The 19,906-nt window shown below is 37.6% G+C and overlaps 2 protein-coding genes across 2 annotated transcripts; one reads left to right on the forward strand and one right to left on the reverse strand.

Annotated features, from left to right (window-relative positions):
- The first annotated feature begins 1,719 nt into the window (after positions 1-1,719).
- On the forward strand, positions 1,720-16,340 carry LOC105248872. The gene is made up of 6 exons (XM_011253913.3): positions 1,720-1,885; positions 2,348-4,151; positions 13,201-13,344; positions 14,296-14,597; positions 14,717-14,973; positions 15,290-16,340. The coding sequence occupies exons 2-6, from the start codon at positions 3,827-3,829 to the stop codon at positions 16,050-16,052; spliced, it is 1,791 nt and encodes a 596-aa protein (XP_011252215.1). The 5' UTR covers positions 1,720-1,885; positions 2,348-3,826; the 3' UTR covers positions 16,053-16,340.
- Positions 16,341-16,482: 142 nt separating this feature from the next.
- On the reverse strand, positions 16,483-19,843 carry LOC105248861 (ATP-dependent RNA helicase DDX24). The gene is made up of 10 exons (XM_011253903.3): positions 19,378-19,843; positions 18,801-19,308; positions 18,504-18,697; positions 18,258-18,403; positions 17,870-18,162; positions 17,559-17,781; positions 17,370-17,481; positions 17,180-17,297; positions 16,914-17,097; positions 16,483-16,836 (listed from the first exon to the last, which is right to left on the reverse strand). The coding sequence occupies exons 1-10, from the start codon at positions 19,555-19,557 to the stop codon at positions 16,560-16,562; spliced, it is 2,235 nt and encodes a 744-aa protein (XP_011252205.1). The 5' UTR covers positions 19,558-19,843; the 3' UTR covers positions 16,483-16,559.
- Between the last annotated feature and the right edge of the window lie 63 nt (positions 19,844-19,906).

Genomic DNA, 19,906 nt, shown 5'->3' on the forward strand with positions numbered 1-19,906 from the left:
GAATTTCGAGAAGTCAGGCGGAAATTCGCGCGGTTGCTTAATGGTCGAATCGAAATCTACCTATGTTTCGTAGCGCGAATGACGAGAATCGATGTACATGATGGCGTAGATGACGATGATGATGACGATGACGATGACGATAATTGCGATGATTATATCATACGATCGGAGGAATAGGATATTGCGTATTCGCATTGCATAACGCTTTCATGCGCGAATTTAACGGTTGTGGACTAATGATTTCCTCCGTCTGTCAACCGGCAAACGATCACGTGTATAATTGCCATGTTGATGTTCTCGCTTGGCGTAACATTAACACTCGCGTAACATGTTCTGTACATGCAGGAATGCGGGCAGAAATATTGTAAATACGAAGAATTTTTTTTTAATTAAAACAATTCTTCTCTTAAACATTTAACAATAAACAAATTAAAAATTAACAAAATATTAATAAAAATTTATATTTGTAAAATATATTGTGAATTTCCATAATTTCGAAATCACAGTAATTATTTGAATATCTTTAGATTTTTTACTATATTTTTTTCTGCCTCCTATTCATCCTAATTTGCCTAATAGGATTAAAGACCGTCTAGTGAGTGTTAAGATCCTTATTATGTGTCTTAGCAATTTCCATAAAAAGAATCGCGTGAGAGAGAAATCCGTAATGATGTAACGGACGCCAGTCCGCACCGGTAATATACACGCTCGACAAAAATTCAATCCAAGGTCGTTCCACTTTCCGCCCACTCGGAAATCACAGCGGTTTGCTCTTTTTTACGATCTTCATCCGTATTGAAGTGCAAGACAATGTATATGTATTCGCAATCATTGCGAGCGCGCAAGAAGAAGGCTATCACATGCAATCGTCGCTGAATCTCAGTCGAGTGTTACCAAATATAGGGACTTGGATTCATTTTATTTAAGTATAGTCATATAAGGAAATTGCATGTAACATTTTAGTCATTTTTATGAAAGTGCATCTTATTTATTATATTTTCATTGTTCAGAATGTAATTTTTAAGGAATTCGATTATCGAGAAAATTATGCATCGAAGAAAATAGAATTTTTAATATCGAAAATAAAAGGAAACATTGTTTATTTTAAGAAACTTGCAAGAAATTCGGATTAAATTTAATTCACATATCTCTGTCGTTATTATCCGAGAAAGAATTATATTGACAGTGTACAAAATTAAACAAAATGTATATGAAATAATGCTTAGTCTAAAGTTCGTCCCAAACTTTCCTTTCTCCTGAGATTAATCTACCTTCGAAGTAGCTTCTGATCCCAACCGCGATCTGATCAGCTGCCATTTAATCTCAGCACGCCGCAATTGTCAGCTGCTCGTGCCTCGTCGTTGCTGTGCATACACGAAGACTCGACTACTATTACGAGCGATTATTACGTGCTCCTAGGAAGGAAGTATACGTATCGAGGGCGGTGCGCGCGGCTCCTGTGGGGTAACAGCTCCTTTCGCGGGCAACAATAGAATCTTATATTGAATAAACCCACGTATAAGTCGGCTCGCATATTCTGTTAACCGAGGGACTCCACGGGCGAGGTTCAGGCGCTGGTACTGCTGGTACTGACAACGCTGGTATAGAGGTGGCGGCACACACGGAACACACACACCAGCGAAACGATTATACGACGACGATCGTGTGTGTGTTCAGCTCTTGGTGTCGGTGGACCTCTTACACTCGACTCAGTCCGAGCCGGGCGTCAGTGACTTCGCGTCCGCCGATCCGATCGGATCCTCTCCAAGAGATGCGGGGCGCATCCTTCCGCGGAAAGCCAGAGATCATAGAAGTTACGCATTGCTCTCGAAATTTGGACCATTCGATTTCGTCATCTTTCGGAAATCAACGCCAAATGTGTGCGGTAAGTGAATTAGAATATTTTCATTTAAATATATTTTATTCTATTTTTTATTAAGATACATTTATTTGTTCAATTTATTACTAAAATGCATTTAATAATAAATTGAAAAATAAACATTCCTTTTTCCGCGATTTTTAAAAATCTTTCTAAATAAATACAAGATGTGTCTGACAAATTTTTATCTTAAATTTGGCTATTTGATATAAAATTGCTATTGTAGAAAATTTAAATCTATTTACTCGCGCAAATGTGAAAGAAATACAATTGCCTACAGTGACTCTTGTTGCTTGTACATTGTGAAAAATTGCCACTTTAGTTGCAAGTCGTATCAAGTCTGCGATAAACATAAGTGCGTTTGTTAAAGGAGCATACCGGCTCCGACTTATAAAGCGATGCATTGCCGCAATCAAACTCCGTGGATGGAAGCATACTTTGACTGTATCTCCTGCTTATCTGTTTCAGACCACCGCGATGCATCGCGACCTCGGCCGACAAGGTGTCTGAGGGATATCCCCGCGGGACCTCTCTACCTCCTTCTTTACCTCGTCTTCCCTCGCGGTATACGGTAGGTCCTGTTCGGAGGCTACCAGGATGCAGCTCAGACCCAGTTATCGAGGAGTCCGAAGGCACCCCGCGGCTTGCATGCACGGTATAAAGCAATAAAAGCGTCCACGCCACGAGATATATCTCGCGAGGTCCGCGTAAGAAACGGCGAAAGAAAGCCGACTGCACCGGTAAATCATAAACGCCACGGGGATCGAACTGCGGGAGATAACTGCCTTCGCATAAGGAGAGATAGAGAGAAAGAGAGGAGCCAGCGGCTCGGTTAGTCAAGCGGGATCCATCATTCGATTGCGCGCCCATCGAATCCATCTATCCTCGGACGCCTTGGCAACGCTAACGAAAACGAAACAGCCCGGAAGAGGAGCCTCATCGTCGTTCATCATCGGGAATAGGACGTCCGGAAGATACCTCGTGCAGAGAAGCGGATATTCATCGCTTGCTCGCCGGTGTAAACCATCTCTCGCGGATATATTATCGATAGATCCCGATAATTTTCCTATAAGAAGATACCTGTGCATGGACCTTCTTCAAACGTCGATGATCATCGCGGATATCCGCGATCGTAATAGTTTTGCCGCTAAAGAAAGATACGTTACTCATCCGCGCTCGATGTTTACAATCGCGAGAATATTATCGATAAATCGTGATAGGTTTTAAATTGTAACGCGCACACGCTACTGCTCCGACTGATAACAGATGACTTGTTGCACGTGTGAAAAGTGTAACATAAAGTGGCAAATCTGTAAGCGGATCAATCACCTTGACAGTGCCGAGGAAAAATCGACTAGGTGTTTCACAATCCTCGATTTCACTGCGCGCTGTTGCCTCGGGTAACAGTTTAGTGTCTAGTGAAGCAAGTTTCATTTTGTTTATTCATCTCCTAGATGTAATATCCACTGCGAATGAACTTTTGCTCAAAAAAATAGACGTAACGATTATTTAACTCATCGTGTATATTATTTCATTTCTTTCTCAGTTGCAATTTGCGAAAGAAATCTCTTGCGTGGCGCAAAATGTCAAAAATAATCAATACTGGAAGGATTAATGTCACTATCATTGTGCCGCGAGATGGAAAGTGACAGCTGCCGTGCCGCGGCGGAGTGACATAATTGAAGAAGAAGAAAGTACGTTCGAGTATCCGTTATTAAACGGTAATGAACGGGCATCGGGAGAGGAGTAAAAATGCTCTCGAAAGCAAGCGTCGCGCTCGCTCCGCCACTACGAGGATTAAATGACGTTACGAGTTTTCCGACCTCATTCTGAATAGGATTATCCCGTTCGAGAATCAACCTTGTCTTCTGATATCTCGTCATTTATCGGACTACATATTTGTCTCAATGTTTTCGAAAATCGTTCGCGAAGTGACACTATTCCAAGATGTGTGAGATCATGTCATCGAACGGTGAATTCTCGACGATGTCCAGCGAAGAAATGCCTTCGCTGCCCAAGTCCCTCCCGAGCTCGAGGGAGGCGACCGCCGAGGGTGGTTCCGGCTCCGACGGCGGATACATGCCGCTACGGGAGTTCCTGGATCGATTCTCATTACCACGGGTTGTCAGACTCGAGGGCACCGGCGGCAGACCGGTGCTCCTGTACAAGCAGCAGCAACGATCGCTAAGAGTCACAGCGAGCCTGCTAATGCACCGGTACCGACATGACGTCAAAGTGGGACCGGAGATCGTCATTCCGGAAGGTTATCCAGGTAAGTTTTTTTCCATCGGGACTTGAATCTCGTCCCTTGATGCAGAATGATGCATCGAGGACATTATACAAGTTGCGAAAATCAATCGAATCTTTGATAATTATTATTCCTTGCGCAGGATTATGTCAGAAAGCGATTTGATGTGCGATTAATTAAAGATGCGGAAACGTAAATTGAAAACTAATTAAAAGATATCAAAATCGAGAATATTAAATTAAATCTTATATATATTTTAAGCGTTTGCTTTGTAAAGAGAGATATCTTTTAGTCTTTAATTTTATTTGGGTTGATACCGATGTAGCTTCTCTTTTAATGACCGTGAGAAATGACAGCGTGTAGCACGTAAATTATGCTTGGCAGAGTGAACGGTAACGGTTGTGGAGATCATCCGGCTGGAATCATCGGAACAGGTTATAGGCTTTATCGAGCTCGCGCGCGCATTTGCGTTGATGCTCGCGTGGACGCAAGAGAGGCTGCAAGAAAAATGATAATGCTCCGATCTCGCGCGTAAGAAAGAAGGAATGAAAGAGAGTGGGACCTCTCCATCATACGATTAATGTTCCAACTCGTTTTTTTTCATCTCAATCGTAAAGCACTTTGTGTGGCGAAGTAAGTCGCGAAACTCGCAAGCCTCTGGTGCTTCTGCGTGCGCGACTTATATTGGTTTTCTGGCGTCAGAAATGGAAATTATGAGGCAATAAAGCGCGGTAACACGCACCTATTAGATCGAATGGACGACAGATAAAGTTGAGGGAATGTTTAGGCTCGGTGATGGCTGGATGGCTTGAAGAGAGACCCGTCAACTAACGACGTCCGGTTCTTTCGCGCGGGTGCAAGATACTATTCAATATATCGATATTTTTTCTTTCCACACACTTTCCTTTACTTCTTCTTTACTACGTCTCTTGTTTTTCTTGATTTTGTCTTTAAGCGAAGTGTGGAATTATTACTGCGTACGACAGTATCGCGCTTAATTGTCAACTATATCTAATAAATACATTTTTTTAATGAAAATATTTTTTAATGAAAATATTGGTCAGATGAGATCACTATGCGTGAGCAAAATATGTTAAGTAACCGAGGCTGAGAAAGAATTTTAGCGCACTTTCCTTTTACTGTCTTATTAATGAATGACCTGGGGCGATTACGCGTAAATCGATTACGAATATCTGACGAATCGCGGGGAAACAGGTTCGTATTGATGTCGTGGGATTTTTTGTCATACGGTTTTTTCGATAGCGATTCGTCTGATTCATGCGAGAGACACGTCGCTAATGAATAAATTATTTCATGCACCAATGACTCACAATGCAGGACAAAGTTCAAGGTGTTGGCAATTTCTAGTCTCTATTAGAACTTATGCCGATTTTGAAACGGTTCGGAATGACCTCGGCAATTCGCTATTGACTCTTCTCCTCTCACTCTGCTTGTTTGACAGCGTGAGGGTTTCGAGCTTGAAGCTCTTCGCGCGAAATATCGTCAAGTCACGACTCAGTCAGAGAGCGGATGACGAATGGAATCTGAAAAAAAGCGATCCGGCTCTCTCGTGCGTCTCTTCTTGGCAAAGTTTTCGAGTGAGAATAGTTTTTAGAGAGATGTGCTGAGGTTGCTCGTTATTTCACGATGAAAAGGAAGAAATTCCGAAGTATCGAATGGATACGAGCTTCGTGCACAGCTGGCGGATAAATTGACACTTGAGGCGGACGCGAGGTTGGTTACGTCGTGTATAAGTCGCATGGTACTAACAGTAAATTGAGCCGGGAAATGTTACTCCACGCCCACGAATTCGCCACGAGTGCCACGTAATTCACGCGGCGAAATCGCGCGTGGGGAAGGATAAAAAACGCGATTCTATCGTCGCGCGGCCAGACGTCTCGCGCGGCGCGAATTAGTTCCGCGTTTTAAACGCTTGCTCGCGGACCAAGCGAGACCGCTTCACCGACGCGGTGATAAAGAAACGTCGTCGGACGTTTACTGTTGACCGCTCGGTACAAAAAATAACAGACAGACATGCAGATCAAATAGCGGATGGCTCGCTCGCGCGACGACGAGTCCCTCAAAACGATCGGCCGAGGCTGAAGCGTGAAGCAAATGAGAAGTCACGCGGCGTTATGATCCTTATACGTTTTCTTTCGTTGACGGATAAAACGAAAAACGGCTTTCCTGACTAAAATTGTCTCCTTTTCTCTTTATCTCGCTTCCAATGAAAATTGCGGAATTATTTTTTCCTAAGACCACATGGTTTCGTTTTGTCGTTTTATGGAGAATAAGAGATTCTTTCCGACCCAGACTCGTTGGGAAACTAGAAATTCTCAGTATTCAAAGCTACAAATACCACATAATTTAAATTCCGACCAACGCACGATAGTAAATTTCACTATTTTACTGAACAAAAGTGATTTCTTCTCTCTTTCTCTACCTGCTTTTCCTTGTGCGTCATCGTGAAATTTCAAACGGTCAGTATGACAAGATTCCGAGTTGGACACTTTCGTCATCCACCTTAATCCCATTTGTCTAGCACGGCGCACGTGCATGAAATGCGCGATCGCCGGCTGTTAAATGCAAGTCCATTCCAAGTGTTGCACGAAATCACATTGTAATCTCGTGCACGTCGACGGTGATACGTAACATGTCACATTCGATTTCCGTCTGTTTTGCTCAAAAGCAATTTACGTATAACGTTGATAAAATTGCGGTAAAAGTTCCATTATATACTCTCTTTCCTTTATAATATATTACAGTAAAATTAAAAATTACCACAACGATGAAATAATAATAAAATAATCTCTTAATAGTTGGATTTTAATTTATCATTAAATAATAGTTATTGTATCAGAATGTCATCTACTTAGTCATCTATCTAGAAAAAAACTTGAAATCTTGCTAGCTTGTAAGCAAATATTTTATGATTCAACACACACATATACACACACATGCGGGACAATTAGTATAAAATAGATTAAACACCCATCGCGATTCCATGCGTCTATGCGCTATCATTGCAATTTTCCCGCGATGACGAGGCTGAACAGAAAGGTTTGCGGGTTTGGCTTTCGTCGGCGGAGAAAATCATAAGTTGTAGCTAGATTAGAGTGCATCGTACATTACGTGCCCATTTTACATCATCGTAATCAGCTTATCCCGTCGAGTAAAAAGCGCATTGAGTATTTTCTCTACGTTAATGCTTTCGATTCAAGGAATCGTGTCTGCGAGGGATGAAATGAAGACGTTCGAGAGAGGATAAGAAACGCGTTACGGAACCGCGTGTAATGTATCTTAAAGTGTGTAGAATGGCGGTAACACTCTGTATACTTTACATTCTTTCGGTTTAATTCGTCGAATGTTATTCACGGTTACAGTCCTGCTCGTTCCAGACTGTGAAAGTCGATATTTATGTCTAACATGCTGCGAAATTAATATAATTTCGTAACGTATTATGCATGAATAATCATAAACTAAAAATTGTCATAAAATTTTATAGAAGTATTCCAATTACATACTTTGCCACATAAGATTACAATCAGCAATGATATACGTGAGTTCTTCTGTTCCAATCTCGTGTGACAAAGAGAAAGATGCCATCGAAAACTCGGGGCGGCGACTGTTCACAAATCATCGCCAGTGAAAGGGAATCTCGGAGACGTGCAACTTGAACCTTCAACCGAGATAAAATTACTAGGGGAAGATTCAGAGGCGCGCATCCGATTCCACAGGCCGATAGGGACGATATCGTACATACAAATCACCGGTCGTGGCTTAACTGCCATTCGTGCAAACCTCGGATGAGAGTCAACGATTTTTCAGCAGGCTAGTCTTCAGTTTACAGTAATTTATTAAGCATGTAAAATCTCGGGAATCGAATCCGAGAGAAAAAGAAAGAACAGTTCTCGTCGATGACACGTCGAGGTCGACGTCCTGAACGAGGTTCGTCCTTCCTGTCTCACACGACCCTCGTCTTCCTCCCTGTTCTTCCTTTTCTTCTCCGCGCTATACCGTTAACACGCAAGGGTTGATAGCGCCGGTAGTCCTTAAAATTTTATGGAACGACTTGTGAGATAATCGCGTACCCGTTTTTATTTGACACAGCATATAAAAAATCTTTTGACAGTCGACCGTTCACCTATAACGAATCACGTTTACGATATACTTAGGCGCGAAAAAAAGAAAGATAAACGATCTCGCGCGCGGAAGAAAGGTAGACTCGTAAAAAGTTAAACGCAACGTGAGACTAGTAGACGATGCATAGCGTACGAAAGGATGTTTAGCGAGACATCATCCGTTTAACAAGCTTGCTAAATTTTTTACTTTAAAAATCAATATGCCTTTTTATAAATATCATATATAAAGTATAAAGTAAAATTTATATTTATTTCTCGTTGCAAGCAATAAAAGTATCGCGCATTTTATTCGATAAAAAATATATATTGTATTCGATAAAAAAATATGCATATGAATTTTAAATGATAAAGAGTAACCAGCTTAATCAATTTATACAGATACAAAACTTGAGAATTATTGATGATCGTGTGTGTTGCGGCAGATCGGCGATTTCATACGTTTAAAACTTTCTTTCTTTCTTTCTTTCTGGACATACGGAGAAACGGAGAATGAATTGCATGCAATATTGCGATCGTGATTGCGGGCCGAGAGATCGTATAGATCGGCTTATCCGACATAGTCGTATGGTTTTACTGCCAACTGTCCTGTTCAGCGAAGACGTCCCGGCTCTCTTTCTATAACATGATGTGTGAATGTGTATATGATATGTATGTTTGTGTGTGCGCGTATATATATACAAATAACTATATATATATAGTTATTTGTTCGCATAGACCTCTTGGACAGGGGTCTTACACAAGACAAGAATGGCGCTGGCCAGACGCGCCCTCGGCAATGATCGGTCTCCCTGGTTTTAAATAACGGTCATTACGTGCCAGGGTATAACTCTCTGGGGTATCGCGACCGACGCTGGCTAGGCAAGGAACCAACTTCCATGATAAAGAAAAGAAAAAGAAAAGCGAGAAAGGATCACATTCAATCTATCCCATTTCCTCCTTCTTCCTCTCATGAAGCCGGCTCATCTAATTTCTACAAAATGATAGAATCTATAGATATAAAATATAAAGTGCGACCTACCAACCAATAAATTGCGATCGACTCCTGCTCTCTCGCGCTCTATCGTTGTGTTCTTCGCTTTAATTGCCCTCCCCTCTCTCCCCACGTTTTATTATTATTAATATACCGATTAATACCGATGCTATTATTTTTGCCTCGGCTGCGATCAATTTATTTAATACGATAAATTCTCTTGCGTTTTTATTTAATTTCTTCTCTGCTCTCTCTTTTGTTATTGTAAATTTATTGAGGCAAATGAATGCTCTGTAATAACATGTTGTACATAAATTGTTTAAATATTACTGTAATTTAAAAATATTAGTTTAAAAATATTTATACCATTTGATTTTTAATAATCATTCTATAAAAATGTACTGGATATATTAATGGAATATAGCAGGAATTCTGCTATATCGTAGCAGGTACTATCGATAACAGAGAGTTCAGGAACCGTATACTATTGTCACGGTTCGATTCACGTTGAGGTAATATTATATCCCGAATGATTGGTCTCGCGCGGCGTAACGTGAATTATGCACAATAAAGATTCCAGCCGCAAGATGTGTGTGTGTGTAGGCTGCAGTCTCTTCCTTACTTAATATGCTCCTCCTAAACACATATATCGCGCACCTGGATACCACAATGTTTACCTGGAACGTCACGCCGACACCGGTGATCTCTCGCGTCGAAATTCCCGATTCTATCGATTCTATCGCTGTCGCAAATCTCACGTATAATCTATTCAATTCAATCACGTTTTCTAGCGAAAAATCCAGCTAGAATAAATAAAAAATCCTTTCGTGTTCAACGCTTGCAATTTGTTGATAAATAATTATACAATTTATTATATGATTTTTTCGATAAATTAACACAATAAAATAATTATATTTTTTTATCTCTATGAGAATTCATTGAAATTAATTGTAATAGAGCGAAAACAATTCCATCCACACGTGCCATGTGTTGTTAGATTCAGATTTGTAAATAAAAATTAAATACTTACACATCACATGAATATCGAGCCACGTGCACCAATGACTAAGATCTGTTTTGTTAAAAAGAAATTTTATGCCAAATGAGTGGACACGAATTAGAATAAATTCTTGAAACGTGTTGTAATGTCTAACGTAACTTTTACGAGCGCACCTGGAGCGCAGGCCAACATCCGGTTTCTTGGGTTGTTGCAATCCTCGCTTCGAGTCCTTTGATTGTTATCAAGACTAACATAACTACAAAGCTTGAAAGCAAGAATTTTTTTATTGCAACGATAATGATAGTTCAGTTCTATATATTTCTGTATATTTGGCAACAAAAAAACTATTTTTAATTTTAATTTTTCCCTAATAAATAAGTAATTTCAGATTATATTTCTCTAAAAATTTATATCATTGATATTATATAAAAATTAATATTGAATTTTATTCACTGATATTATATAAAAATATCTATATCTGTTTGAAAAACGAAGAACGCGACTATCGAGATGCCAGATCTATTGATTGACTAATACGTATTTAAGATTTCGAGAAATACTCTCTCTTATGTATTCCACCTAATTTATTTTACATATTGGAATATTAATTTAATTTCGAATGTTAATTTAAACTATAAATAATAAATTAATTTGCAACTTAAATAAGCTTAGAAAACTTGTTCCGTTTGCTAACGGGTCAACATTTATGACGTTACATATATCGACAGAGATTCTGAATCGTAAATATGGTGTATGTGGCAGTGATGCGTCAAAAATGACGGGATTTTCAGCAACATTTAATTTGTTGATTCAAGCATGAAAAAATTGCCTGCTACCGTTCCCATACATCCTCGTGTTTGTTCAACAAAGTGTGCATGCTTTACGAGATATGGAGTTAGAAGAGAGTTAATGAACTCTATTAAAAATTATATAGTTATAGACGTTTCCTTTATAGAACTTAAATGCTATGAAATTCCATCAATGTGATATTTTGTATCATTTAACACAGGTGAATTTCTAATTTAATTAAGCTTTATTTTAGCTTTATAATTGCATATATTTATATAGGTATTGTATACACGTACTTATGTATAATATTTCAATTTTTTTTCTTTTATCGGAAAGAGATAAATTAAATGTAAGTAATTACGTTGCTGATTCCAAAAAAGTAAATCGCCCAGATAAAATTTTATGAGAATATTTATACTTCATGGGCATTATTACGCGAATCGATAAGCGCGTAAATCTCGCAATTATGCAAAACAATAAGACGCGTTAGAAAATCGTTGGCGTGCGTCTGAATGCTTGAACTTTTCCGCAGATTTTTCACAGTAGATGCGGCGATCCCTATAATTACGACCTGAACGCGCTCGCTCTCTTGCGGGGTCCCGGCATCTCTTACCTGTGTCGGATGCGCGCGTGGAAATAGAAAGTGAGGGAAGGCCGTACGTTTGTGTAATTGCGAGCGTATGCTTTCGCAACATTTCTTTTCCGGGGTACATGCTCTCGTCCCGAGCTAGACGTCGCGTCCCTCTGTTATGTGCCGAGGGACGGACCGAGAAAAAATCCGCTTCCCCACATTAACAACTCCCTTCGAGGCGTTCTCAAGACCGTACCAAGAGAACCAATATCATCCGTCTAATTGCGCGCGGGTTTCCAGGTCGTTGATCTAGAACAAACAAAAACCGGGAGCCTCGCCGACCGCTAGATTATTCCATCAGTTAACCTCGAACAGAGAATTAATGCGCGCAACCTGTAAACGGAAAAACTTTCCCAAGGGAAACTGCCCTTCTCCTCTCGCACGCACACATTCCCTTTTTTTTCTTTATACGCGATTGCTCGACGCTCAGCTCGAATCCTGAATATTTTTCTAGAAGAACCAATAAAATATAAAATACGAGGATAATAAAAAATGGATAAAAATATATTATTCTAATAAAAAAATGTATTTTAATACAAAGATCATTCTTTTTTATATAGTTTTCAATCATCATTTATATCTTGTATCTAATTGTGTATTCAGTTAATTTAATTTTTTTCCATTTCTTTGTAATTTAATTATTTAAGAAAGATAGTTCAGTGTTAATTTCGCTTTTATTGGAAGGATGAAGGATTTTCGACAGGGCAGGTCTTTCTAGGACATTCCAGCGGTCCTTAAGGGCCGTGCGGATCGCTGCTCGCTCTGGAATGCCATATAGAAAGATCCGCCCTGTCGAAAATTCTACCTCCTTCCAATGAAAGCGTGCACTCGCATATCAGGGCGGCATTCTTAAATCAATTAGCGACTAGCAAAAGAACCTGTTGACCTTCGATCAGTCGACTAACCATTTGGCTACCGTATTTCCATTGCAACCACACAGCTAAAATCGCCTGTTCACAATTAGGTAGGTTTATTTTTTTTACAAGCTACCTGAAACCTCATCACATAGTTTACTTCTTTTCAGGTAGATATGTTTTTAGCTCGTTTCGGAGTCGAGCACACTGCTATTTCGACAAATGCCAACTAGTCCTGATTATTTTTGCTCGAATCCGTAAAAATTCACTCTTGATTCTCTCTCTGCCTCTCTTTCTTGTTAAAGAAAATTCAAACTATAAATTATTTCCTCCATGTCTAAATTAAATTATATATTTCTACAATAACTGATTATTATTTTTAAAAAAGATACATTAAAAAGATATATTAATATATTATATTATATTTTAGAGTGAATCTCACAAGATAGAATACAAAAAATCTATATAATTAAATCTAAATATAATTTTCTGAAGAATTTATTACTTGCATTTATTAAACGAATAATAATAATCTATTAAAGAAAGGAGTCGAAGCTTTATAACATTTATTCTATTTATTAATTATTTAATTAATATTTATCATATTATTTATATTATAGAATCGAAGAGATACACCATGTATCTTTATAATTCCTAGCATTGATATTTAATATTTTATTCTTTCAGGATGGTTTTCTGTGATATCTGGCAACAGCACGACGGGCAGTGCACGTGTTTATCGAAAGGTGGATTCTTTGGTGAAAACAGGGATACCGGTGTTTCTGCTTGCGACGCCTTTAAGAGCTTATACGTTGACACATACAAAAATGGGTAAGTTCGGGCAGAAGAAACTGGAAGGTGCCGCGATCACGATCGCTCGCGAAATGTCAAGCAGTGCAACGTTCTTGACCCAGATGCATATCAATGCGATATAGAAAGTGATTTTTTTCTTTTTTCATCTTCATTTGACCCGTGTAAAAACAGAAATGCACGCTCAAAAATATATCTTTGCAAGGAAACCTTTTTACAGAAAAATATTGCCAATTATCACGTTTCATAATTATTTATATTTAATTATTTATATTATATATCGTTAAAAAGTCGAAGGAGGAAATTAAAAGCACATTAATAAAAAGTTAAAAAATATTCAAGAAAGATCCATTAAAATATTTAAATTTAATTTTAATCAAATTCCATTCCGATAAAAATTCTATTTACATACTCATATGCATATTTTAAATATCTTTTATATTTATTTTACAACCTTGTTATAAAAGCGTAAAACTCGAAAGAGGAAGTTTCGAACATTTTTCTGTCAGACTGCGGCTAGATATTCATATATTATAAATTAGTTAATAACAGACCGATGAGACACGCATTAATAAGATGTAAACTACGACGTGATAAAACTGAAACTTCGTTTAAACGGGATTATCGATAAAAACACGAGTAACGGCAGCTGTTGGGATCAGTCTCCGATCCTATATTAGATATGTGTACACAATATATCGCGCGAAGACATGACTGGAAAGGACTTCTGCCGCCTTTTAGTTCGGTACCGTTAAAGATGCCTTTAGGACACGACTGCTGCCAGGATCGATTATACGCTGGGCTTCTTTTGAGATTCGACGCGTTGTTAACGGGATCGCGCGCAGTATAATCGAAGAAACGAGTTGTATGATCATCGACGCCCTTTGTACACAAGCCCTTTGCAACACAAGCCCATTGCAAATAATATCGCGACTGCAATTCGTGATCAATTTTGCATTTTACGTCTTTCAGAGAACGGAAATCTGCGTGCCCATTACACGAAAACGACGATCAGAGCCGGCGAGATATTGCGACTCGTAGCTGTGTTCCAGGATACGAGAAGATACAACTCGGTCTCCTTCGGAATTTCCGGTGGATATCCCGAAAAGGATCAATACGCGCAATGCATCGACCTTCATGGACGAGAGGTATTCGCCTCGCTATCGACCAGAGGCGAGTTTTACGCGATCTGTCAAAACGGAAGCATCGATACCGGAAGTGACGCGGTACTTTACAAGGTTCATCATCTCGTCAAGAGGCAGTTGCCTCTCAGAGTGAGTTGTTTTTATGAAGCTTATATTATCTCTTTTAATAACCAACGCTAAAAAATATTTTATAATATTATACTTTTCATTATATTTTTTTTTCATTATTGATTAATTTGTCGTTTCAGGTACGGTTGATAGCAGGACCGCTACCGGTGCCGTTGCCAAAGGAATACGGCGGTCTAATGCAGCTGGAAACATCGACGCGAGGTCCAATAGTTTTGGGCTGCATAGTTCCAGAGAGACCGGTACATAATCCAGAAATGCTCGAGTTGGTTGTATCCGGTAACGGTGCGCCAAGAGTACGAAGGGCAAGATTGGGTTACCCTTCGGAAGCAAGATTGCTGGCCTCCCCGAAAATTCAACGATTACTATCAGCTTGCAGGTAAAATTACAATTAATTGGATTTAAAATGAAATTAATACACTTTTTGCTTTAATAAAATGAAAGTTTAGCTTTCTAAAATAAAGACTTCAATATATTATTTAAATTAATCATCAAATATTACAGAAGTAAAAATTAAATATATTTTTTTATCTGTTAACTGTATTGTTTGAATAAAATTGTTCAATTCTGATTTTTCTCAACGCATCTAAATTTCTCTAAAAATTCTATTAAAGATATAATCGTAGAAATCAACTCTGTCAGATTATTATATTGAAATTTATATTCTATGCAATTAAATTGATTTTTTACTTTAGTCGAGCGGTCGGAGATCGCGCAACTGAACCACGAGTGGCGCCCGTAAAATTGCATCCAACACCTGAGAGTTTGAAGGAGATGCATCTGAAGAAGATCAAGCCGAAGTCGGAGACTAAGCCGATTTTGCAAAGTTTGAAAGATGGGCTAGAACACCTGAAGCGGAATACGGCGAAGGAACGAAATCAACAGACGAAACAGAGCAACGGAAATGGCATTCTCGAGAGATTCTCGAAACTCGCTCAGAGCAACAAAAATCGCAATCCCGCGAAGAAATCGGCCTCGTTCACGTTTGCGGTGAGGCCGGAGATAGCCATGAGATCTCAGGAACGTTACTCCAGTCTGGAACCAGAAGCTACCTCTCATCAGACCCGTCAAAATCAAAACGCCAAGCAACCGGTACAAAGATCCGTGTCGACCAGCGTGTTGGAAGTACCGGCGTGCGTCGAGTTGCAGCCCAACTATTCCCGTGTGAGGGACAGTCTGACACCATTGCCGTCACCACCGAAGCTGGTCAGGACCAACAATAAAAACGAAGAGATCTACGCCGAGATCTGCGATACCACGATAGTAAACCAGGTGCAAAAATGTCCAGGAAGCCACGTGATGGCGCGAATCAGGATCGTTGTGCAGGGCCATGACTCGTCCTTAGAAACGCGCAATGTGATCGACAACGAGAGATATGCGAACTCGATGGTGATGAGTGAGCAGATCGATTCTATTATCAGTACGGAGGATGAAGTGATTTATAACACCGTATTCTGAGATTATCGGATTATATAAATCGCGTTTATGATGCTTATAATCATACGAAAGTGAACGAAAAGGAAATTTAATTATAACTTGGAGTAATGAAATTTTTAAAGTGTAGGCAAACCGGCTGTGTTCATCGATCGACTTTCTATTCGCTGTTTCGAGGAATGTATTATATTACATAAGCATATGCGTATTAAGAAAACATGTACGAATGGTTTTGCAAAAAAATGCAAAAACCTGTACATACCTTTGCCATATATTAATGTACTAACAATTAGAAAGGAAACATATATGTATGTTAAAAATATGTTTCTTAAAATGATGAATCGCTCAAATTAATTATGAATGTAAGTATAAGTTGCGACAAAATAAAATTCATCTAATTTTTGTTAACTCATGATTGTTCTATGAAATCCGTATTTTGTGATGAATATTAAACAAATAATATAATGCGATGAGGAAAGTATTAGAAAACTCAATTCGTATATATAAACAAAATATATATATTTTGTCTTTTTAAACTCTAGATCTTTTCAGCTTTTGTCGCTTTCTTTTCTGAGATACGGTATTGTTTTCTTTAATTTTATCGGGATTATTTTCTATTACTTTTTTCATTACTTCAATAGCTTTTTCTGTATCTTGAGCAGGATCTATTTTTAAATTATCATCAAGATACTTTCCTGAAAATCCCCTCGGAAATACTGGCTTGGACAATAGAGACCGTAAATGATTTTTCTTTGCTTTTAATTGTCGTTTCAATGCTGCTGCTTCTTCCGATTCTGTTGATGATTCACTGAAATGAAAAAATAATATAGTTCACATTGTGTGTGTACAGATCGAAAATATAAACAACCCATTTATTTCTCTTACTCATCATCATCGTTATCGTCCAAAACCATATCCATATCTTCCATTGCTTTCCGTAACCAAGTTTTTTGAGTATTCTGCCGGCGACATTTTAATTCCAGTTTATCAATATCGCGAGCAATATCTACTCTTTCTTTTACAGTAACTAATAGCCTGTCTACTACGGGAAATGTGGGTAAATCGTGTGCTAAAAAGATTTACATATATGTTATTATTATATTTCTTTAATTATTAATAAGTGAATATTAATTATTTTCATGTTAACGTACTACGTCCAAGAGTTTTGCACAATTTACTATAGTTTTGTTTTTCAGAAGGTTCCATCATTAGAATAGTAATACCTTCTTTCTCTGCTCTTGCCGTTCTACCGCTCCTGTGTACGTAATTCTGTAAAATAATTGTTAAATCAATCTTGTGAAAGTATAATGTTGCATTAACATTAATATTTTATATATTCACCTCAGATGTCCTGGGAACCTGATAATGTATTACATGTTCTATGTTAGGTATATCTAAACCTCGCGCGGCTACATCCGTGGCTATTAACAGTCCGTTTTCATCGGCTTGAAATCTAATGATAATCCCTTTTTTGATTAGTAAAAATTTCACAAGAAATATATTTAATATTTATATGTATATTTATTTTACCTTTCAAGATTTTTTAGGCGTTGTCGTTGCTGCATACTAGCATGTAGAGGTAAAGGTTTGCACTCAAGTATGGAGAAAAGGGTAGACAATCTTTTAACACAGCCAATGCTGTTACAAAATACTAATGTCCTTCCATTATGTTTCTTCAAAAAATAATAAAGGTAATAATCCTTATGATCGATTGTACATGCTATTCGACATTCTGTTAAGTTATCAGCCATACCTAATAATATTAATTTGATTACTAGATAATACACAAGCTCTTATGTTGTTTGACAATCGACGATGATTAATCGACAATGTATATATACCTGATTCTTTTGTAAGATCGACGACTTTAGGATTCTTTATTTTTAACAAATGTATAATCTTTTGCAGTTTCTGGCCAGGAGTAAGTTTATATATTTTACTCCTAGCATATCGTTTCTTTTTTCTTTCAAGATAATCCGGAATATCGTGCACCATAGTTAAAGTAGCCGAAAAAACAAACGTCTGCCGTTTCTCCAGCTTGACTGGATTTGCATTCATTTTTTCTAAAAGATCGTACAATTCTTGAAAGTGACCCTTTTCCATCATTCTATCTGTCTCATCAATGGCTAAGTATCTAAATTATATAACAAATTTTCTATAATATATAAGATTATTTTATCTTTTAGAAGAAAAAAAAATTTTCTCTTCTGTTTAAAAGTTGACAATTACCTAATAGAATCAATTTGATTTAGATGAGAGTTGCCATCCTGAATCAGTTCCCATAATCTTCCCGGTGTAGCAATGACAATTTCAGGACCTTTACTTAATATCCTTTCTTGCTTTACTGCTGCCATACCTCCAAGAACAACAGCTATCTGCAATAACATAAAATTACAATTAAATAAAAATTATATTTAATATAATTATTTTACCTAATGAATAATATATTATTTTAATTCAAAAGATTAACCTCACCTTAATGTCTGTATATTTTGCTGCTTGAGTAAGATGATTCTTTATTTGGATCGCTAATTCACGAGTTGGTGTCAAAATTAATGCATACAAAGGTTTGATTGAAATATTTTGACAATTATCAAGCTTTATGTTATTCACAACATGTACACAATTCTCGGATTCTGATATATCTTCATTTTCTGAATCAGTATTATCTATAAAATAATTAAATTTAACAAATTAATAGTGACTATTAATGCATTAATTAAATTTTATAAAGAAAAATATCAAACTAATTAATAAAAAAAATTGCTATACCTCTAGCTTCTATTTCTGAACTCGATCCTTTATTTTTATGTTTTGTAGATTCCTCAGACATTGACATTTCCAACTGCTGCTTTTTCAAATGCAAAATACCTTTTATTATCGGGATACCAAAAGCTAATGTCTTACCACTACCAGTTTCAGCAGCACCTAATATATCTCTGCGACCTAATATAGCAGCTGGCAATGTCTGAGCTTGTATCGCAGTAGGAGAATGAAAATTCTGATCAGCCAAAGCTTTTATAATACTAGTAGGAACACCCATAGAGCTCCATGCTTCAACATTAATCTTTTCCAAGTTTTTATTATCATTTGTATCATAGGATGAATCATCTTCACTGTCAAAATCAATTTGTGTATTACTAGTTTTGAGATCTGATCTTATTTTCTCATCCGATTTCTTTGTTTTAGCTTTCTTGACTTTTAATTTCTTTACAGATGGCTCAACATTGTTAATATTAGCTTCTTTCCATTCATCTGAACATTTGCGTTTTGCTGCTGACTATAATTAAATGATTTTAATAAAAATTTTAAAATATTAAAATAAATATCAATGAAACAAATTACTTACTTTCTTTTCTTCGGCAGATTTTACTTCTGTAGTTATAATTTTGCCTTTCTTGCTGTTTCGCTCTAAATTATAATCAGTCAATTCCTCTATTCCAATTAATCCTTCTATGCCATTGGACACTAAGGTACCTTCCAATGTCACAGGTTTCCATTCACTATCATGAATTCGTTTAGTTTTCATGATTCTAAAATATTTAATTTTATTGTTATAAAGGCTTACACGTCCAACGTGGTTAAATATAACCTCATCAATCAGCAAAGTTGTGGAATTCTCAACAGAAAGCTACGTAGAATGCTGCGCAGAACGCTCTGCGCAGCACATGTACGTGGTTTTATAATTTTTGTGTGCGTGTAATTCGCGTCTTCTTTCTGGCATCACTGATTCATTCAAGCATAGTCTACAGCTGTTCTCAATAAGCTATGAAAATCGAGTTTTAATTCACAACCTTTCCTTTAAAATACATAATCATTTATACACCTACGTCTTGTAAAAAGAATCTTAGAAAGAAATTTATTCTTCACCAGCTTGA

This window comes from Camponotus floridanus, unplaced genomic scaffold (assembly GCF_003227725.1).
Source record: "Camponotus floridanus strain SB8 unplaced genomic scaffold, Cflo_v7.5 scaffold15, whole genome shotgun sequence".
Classification (NCBI taxonomy): domain Eukaryota; kingdom Metazoa; phylum Arthropoda; class Insecta; order Hymenoptera; family Formicidae; genus Camponotus; species Camponotus floridanus.

What these genes read in the sequence shown, in the direction of transcription:
- LOC105248872 (XM_011253913.3), top strand. Translation starts at nt 3,827, where the DNA reads ATGTGTGAGATCATGTCATCGAACGGTGAATTCTCGACGATGTCCAGC. An exon ending in GTTGACACATACAAAAATGG is followed by an intron (nt 13,345 to 14,295) that starts GTAAGTTCGGGC and finishes TACGTCTTTCAG; the next exon opens with AGAACGGAAATCTGCGTGCC. An exon ending in AGAGGCAGTTGCCTCTCAGA is followed by an intron (nt 14,598 to 14,716) that starts GTGAGTTGTTTT and finishes TTGTCGTTTCAG; the next exon opens with GTACGGTTGATAGCAGGACC.
- LOC105248861 (XM_011253903.3), bottom strand. Translation starts at nt 19,557, where the DNA reads ATGAAAACTAAACGAATTCATGATAGTGAATGGAAACCTGTGACATTG. An exon ending in TTCAGAAATAGAAGCTAGAG is followed by an intron (nt 18,698 to 18,800) that starts GTATAGCAATTT and finishes ATTATTTTATAG; the next exon opens with ATAATACTGATTCAGAAAAT. An exon ending in CAAAATATACAGACATTAAG is followed by an intron (nt 18,404 to 18,503) that starts GTGAGGTTAATC and finishes ATGTTATTGCAG; the next exon opens with ATAGCTGTTGTTCTTGGAGG.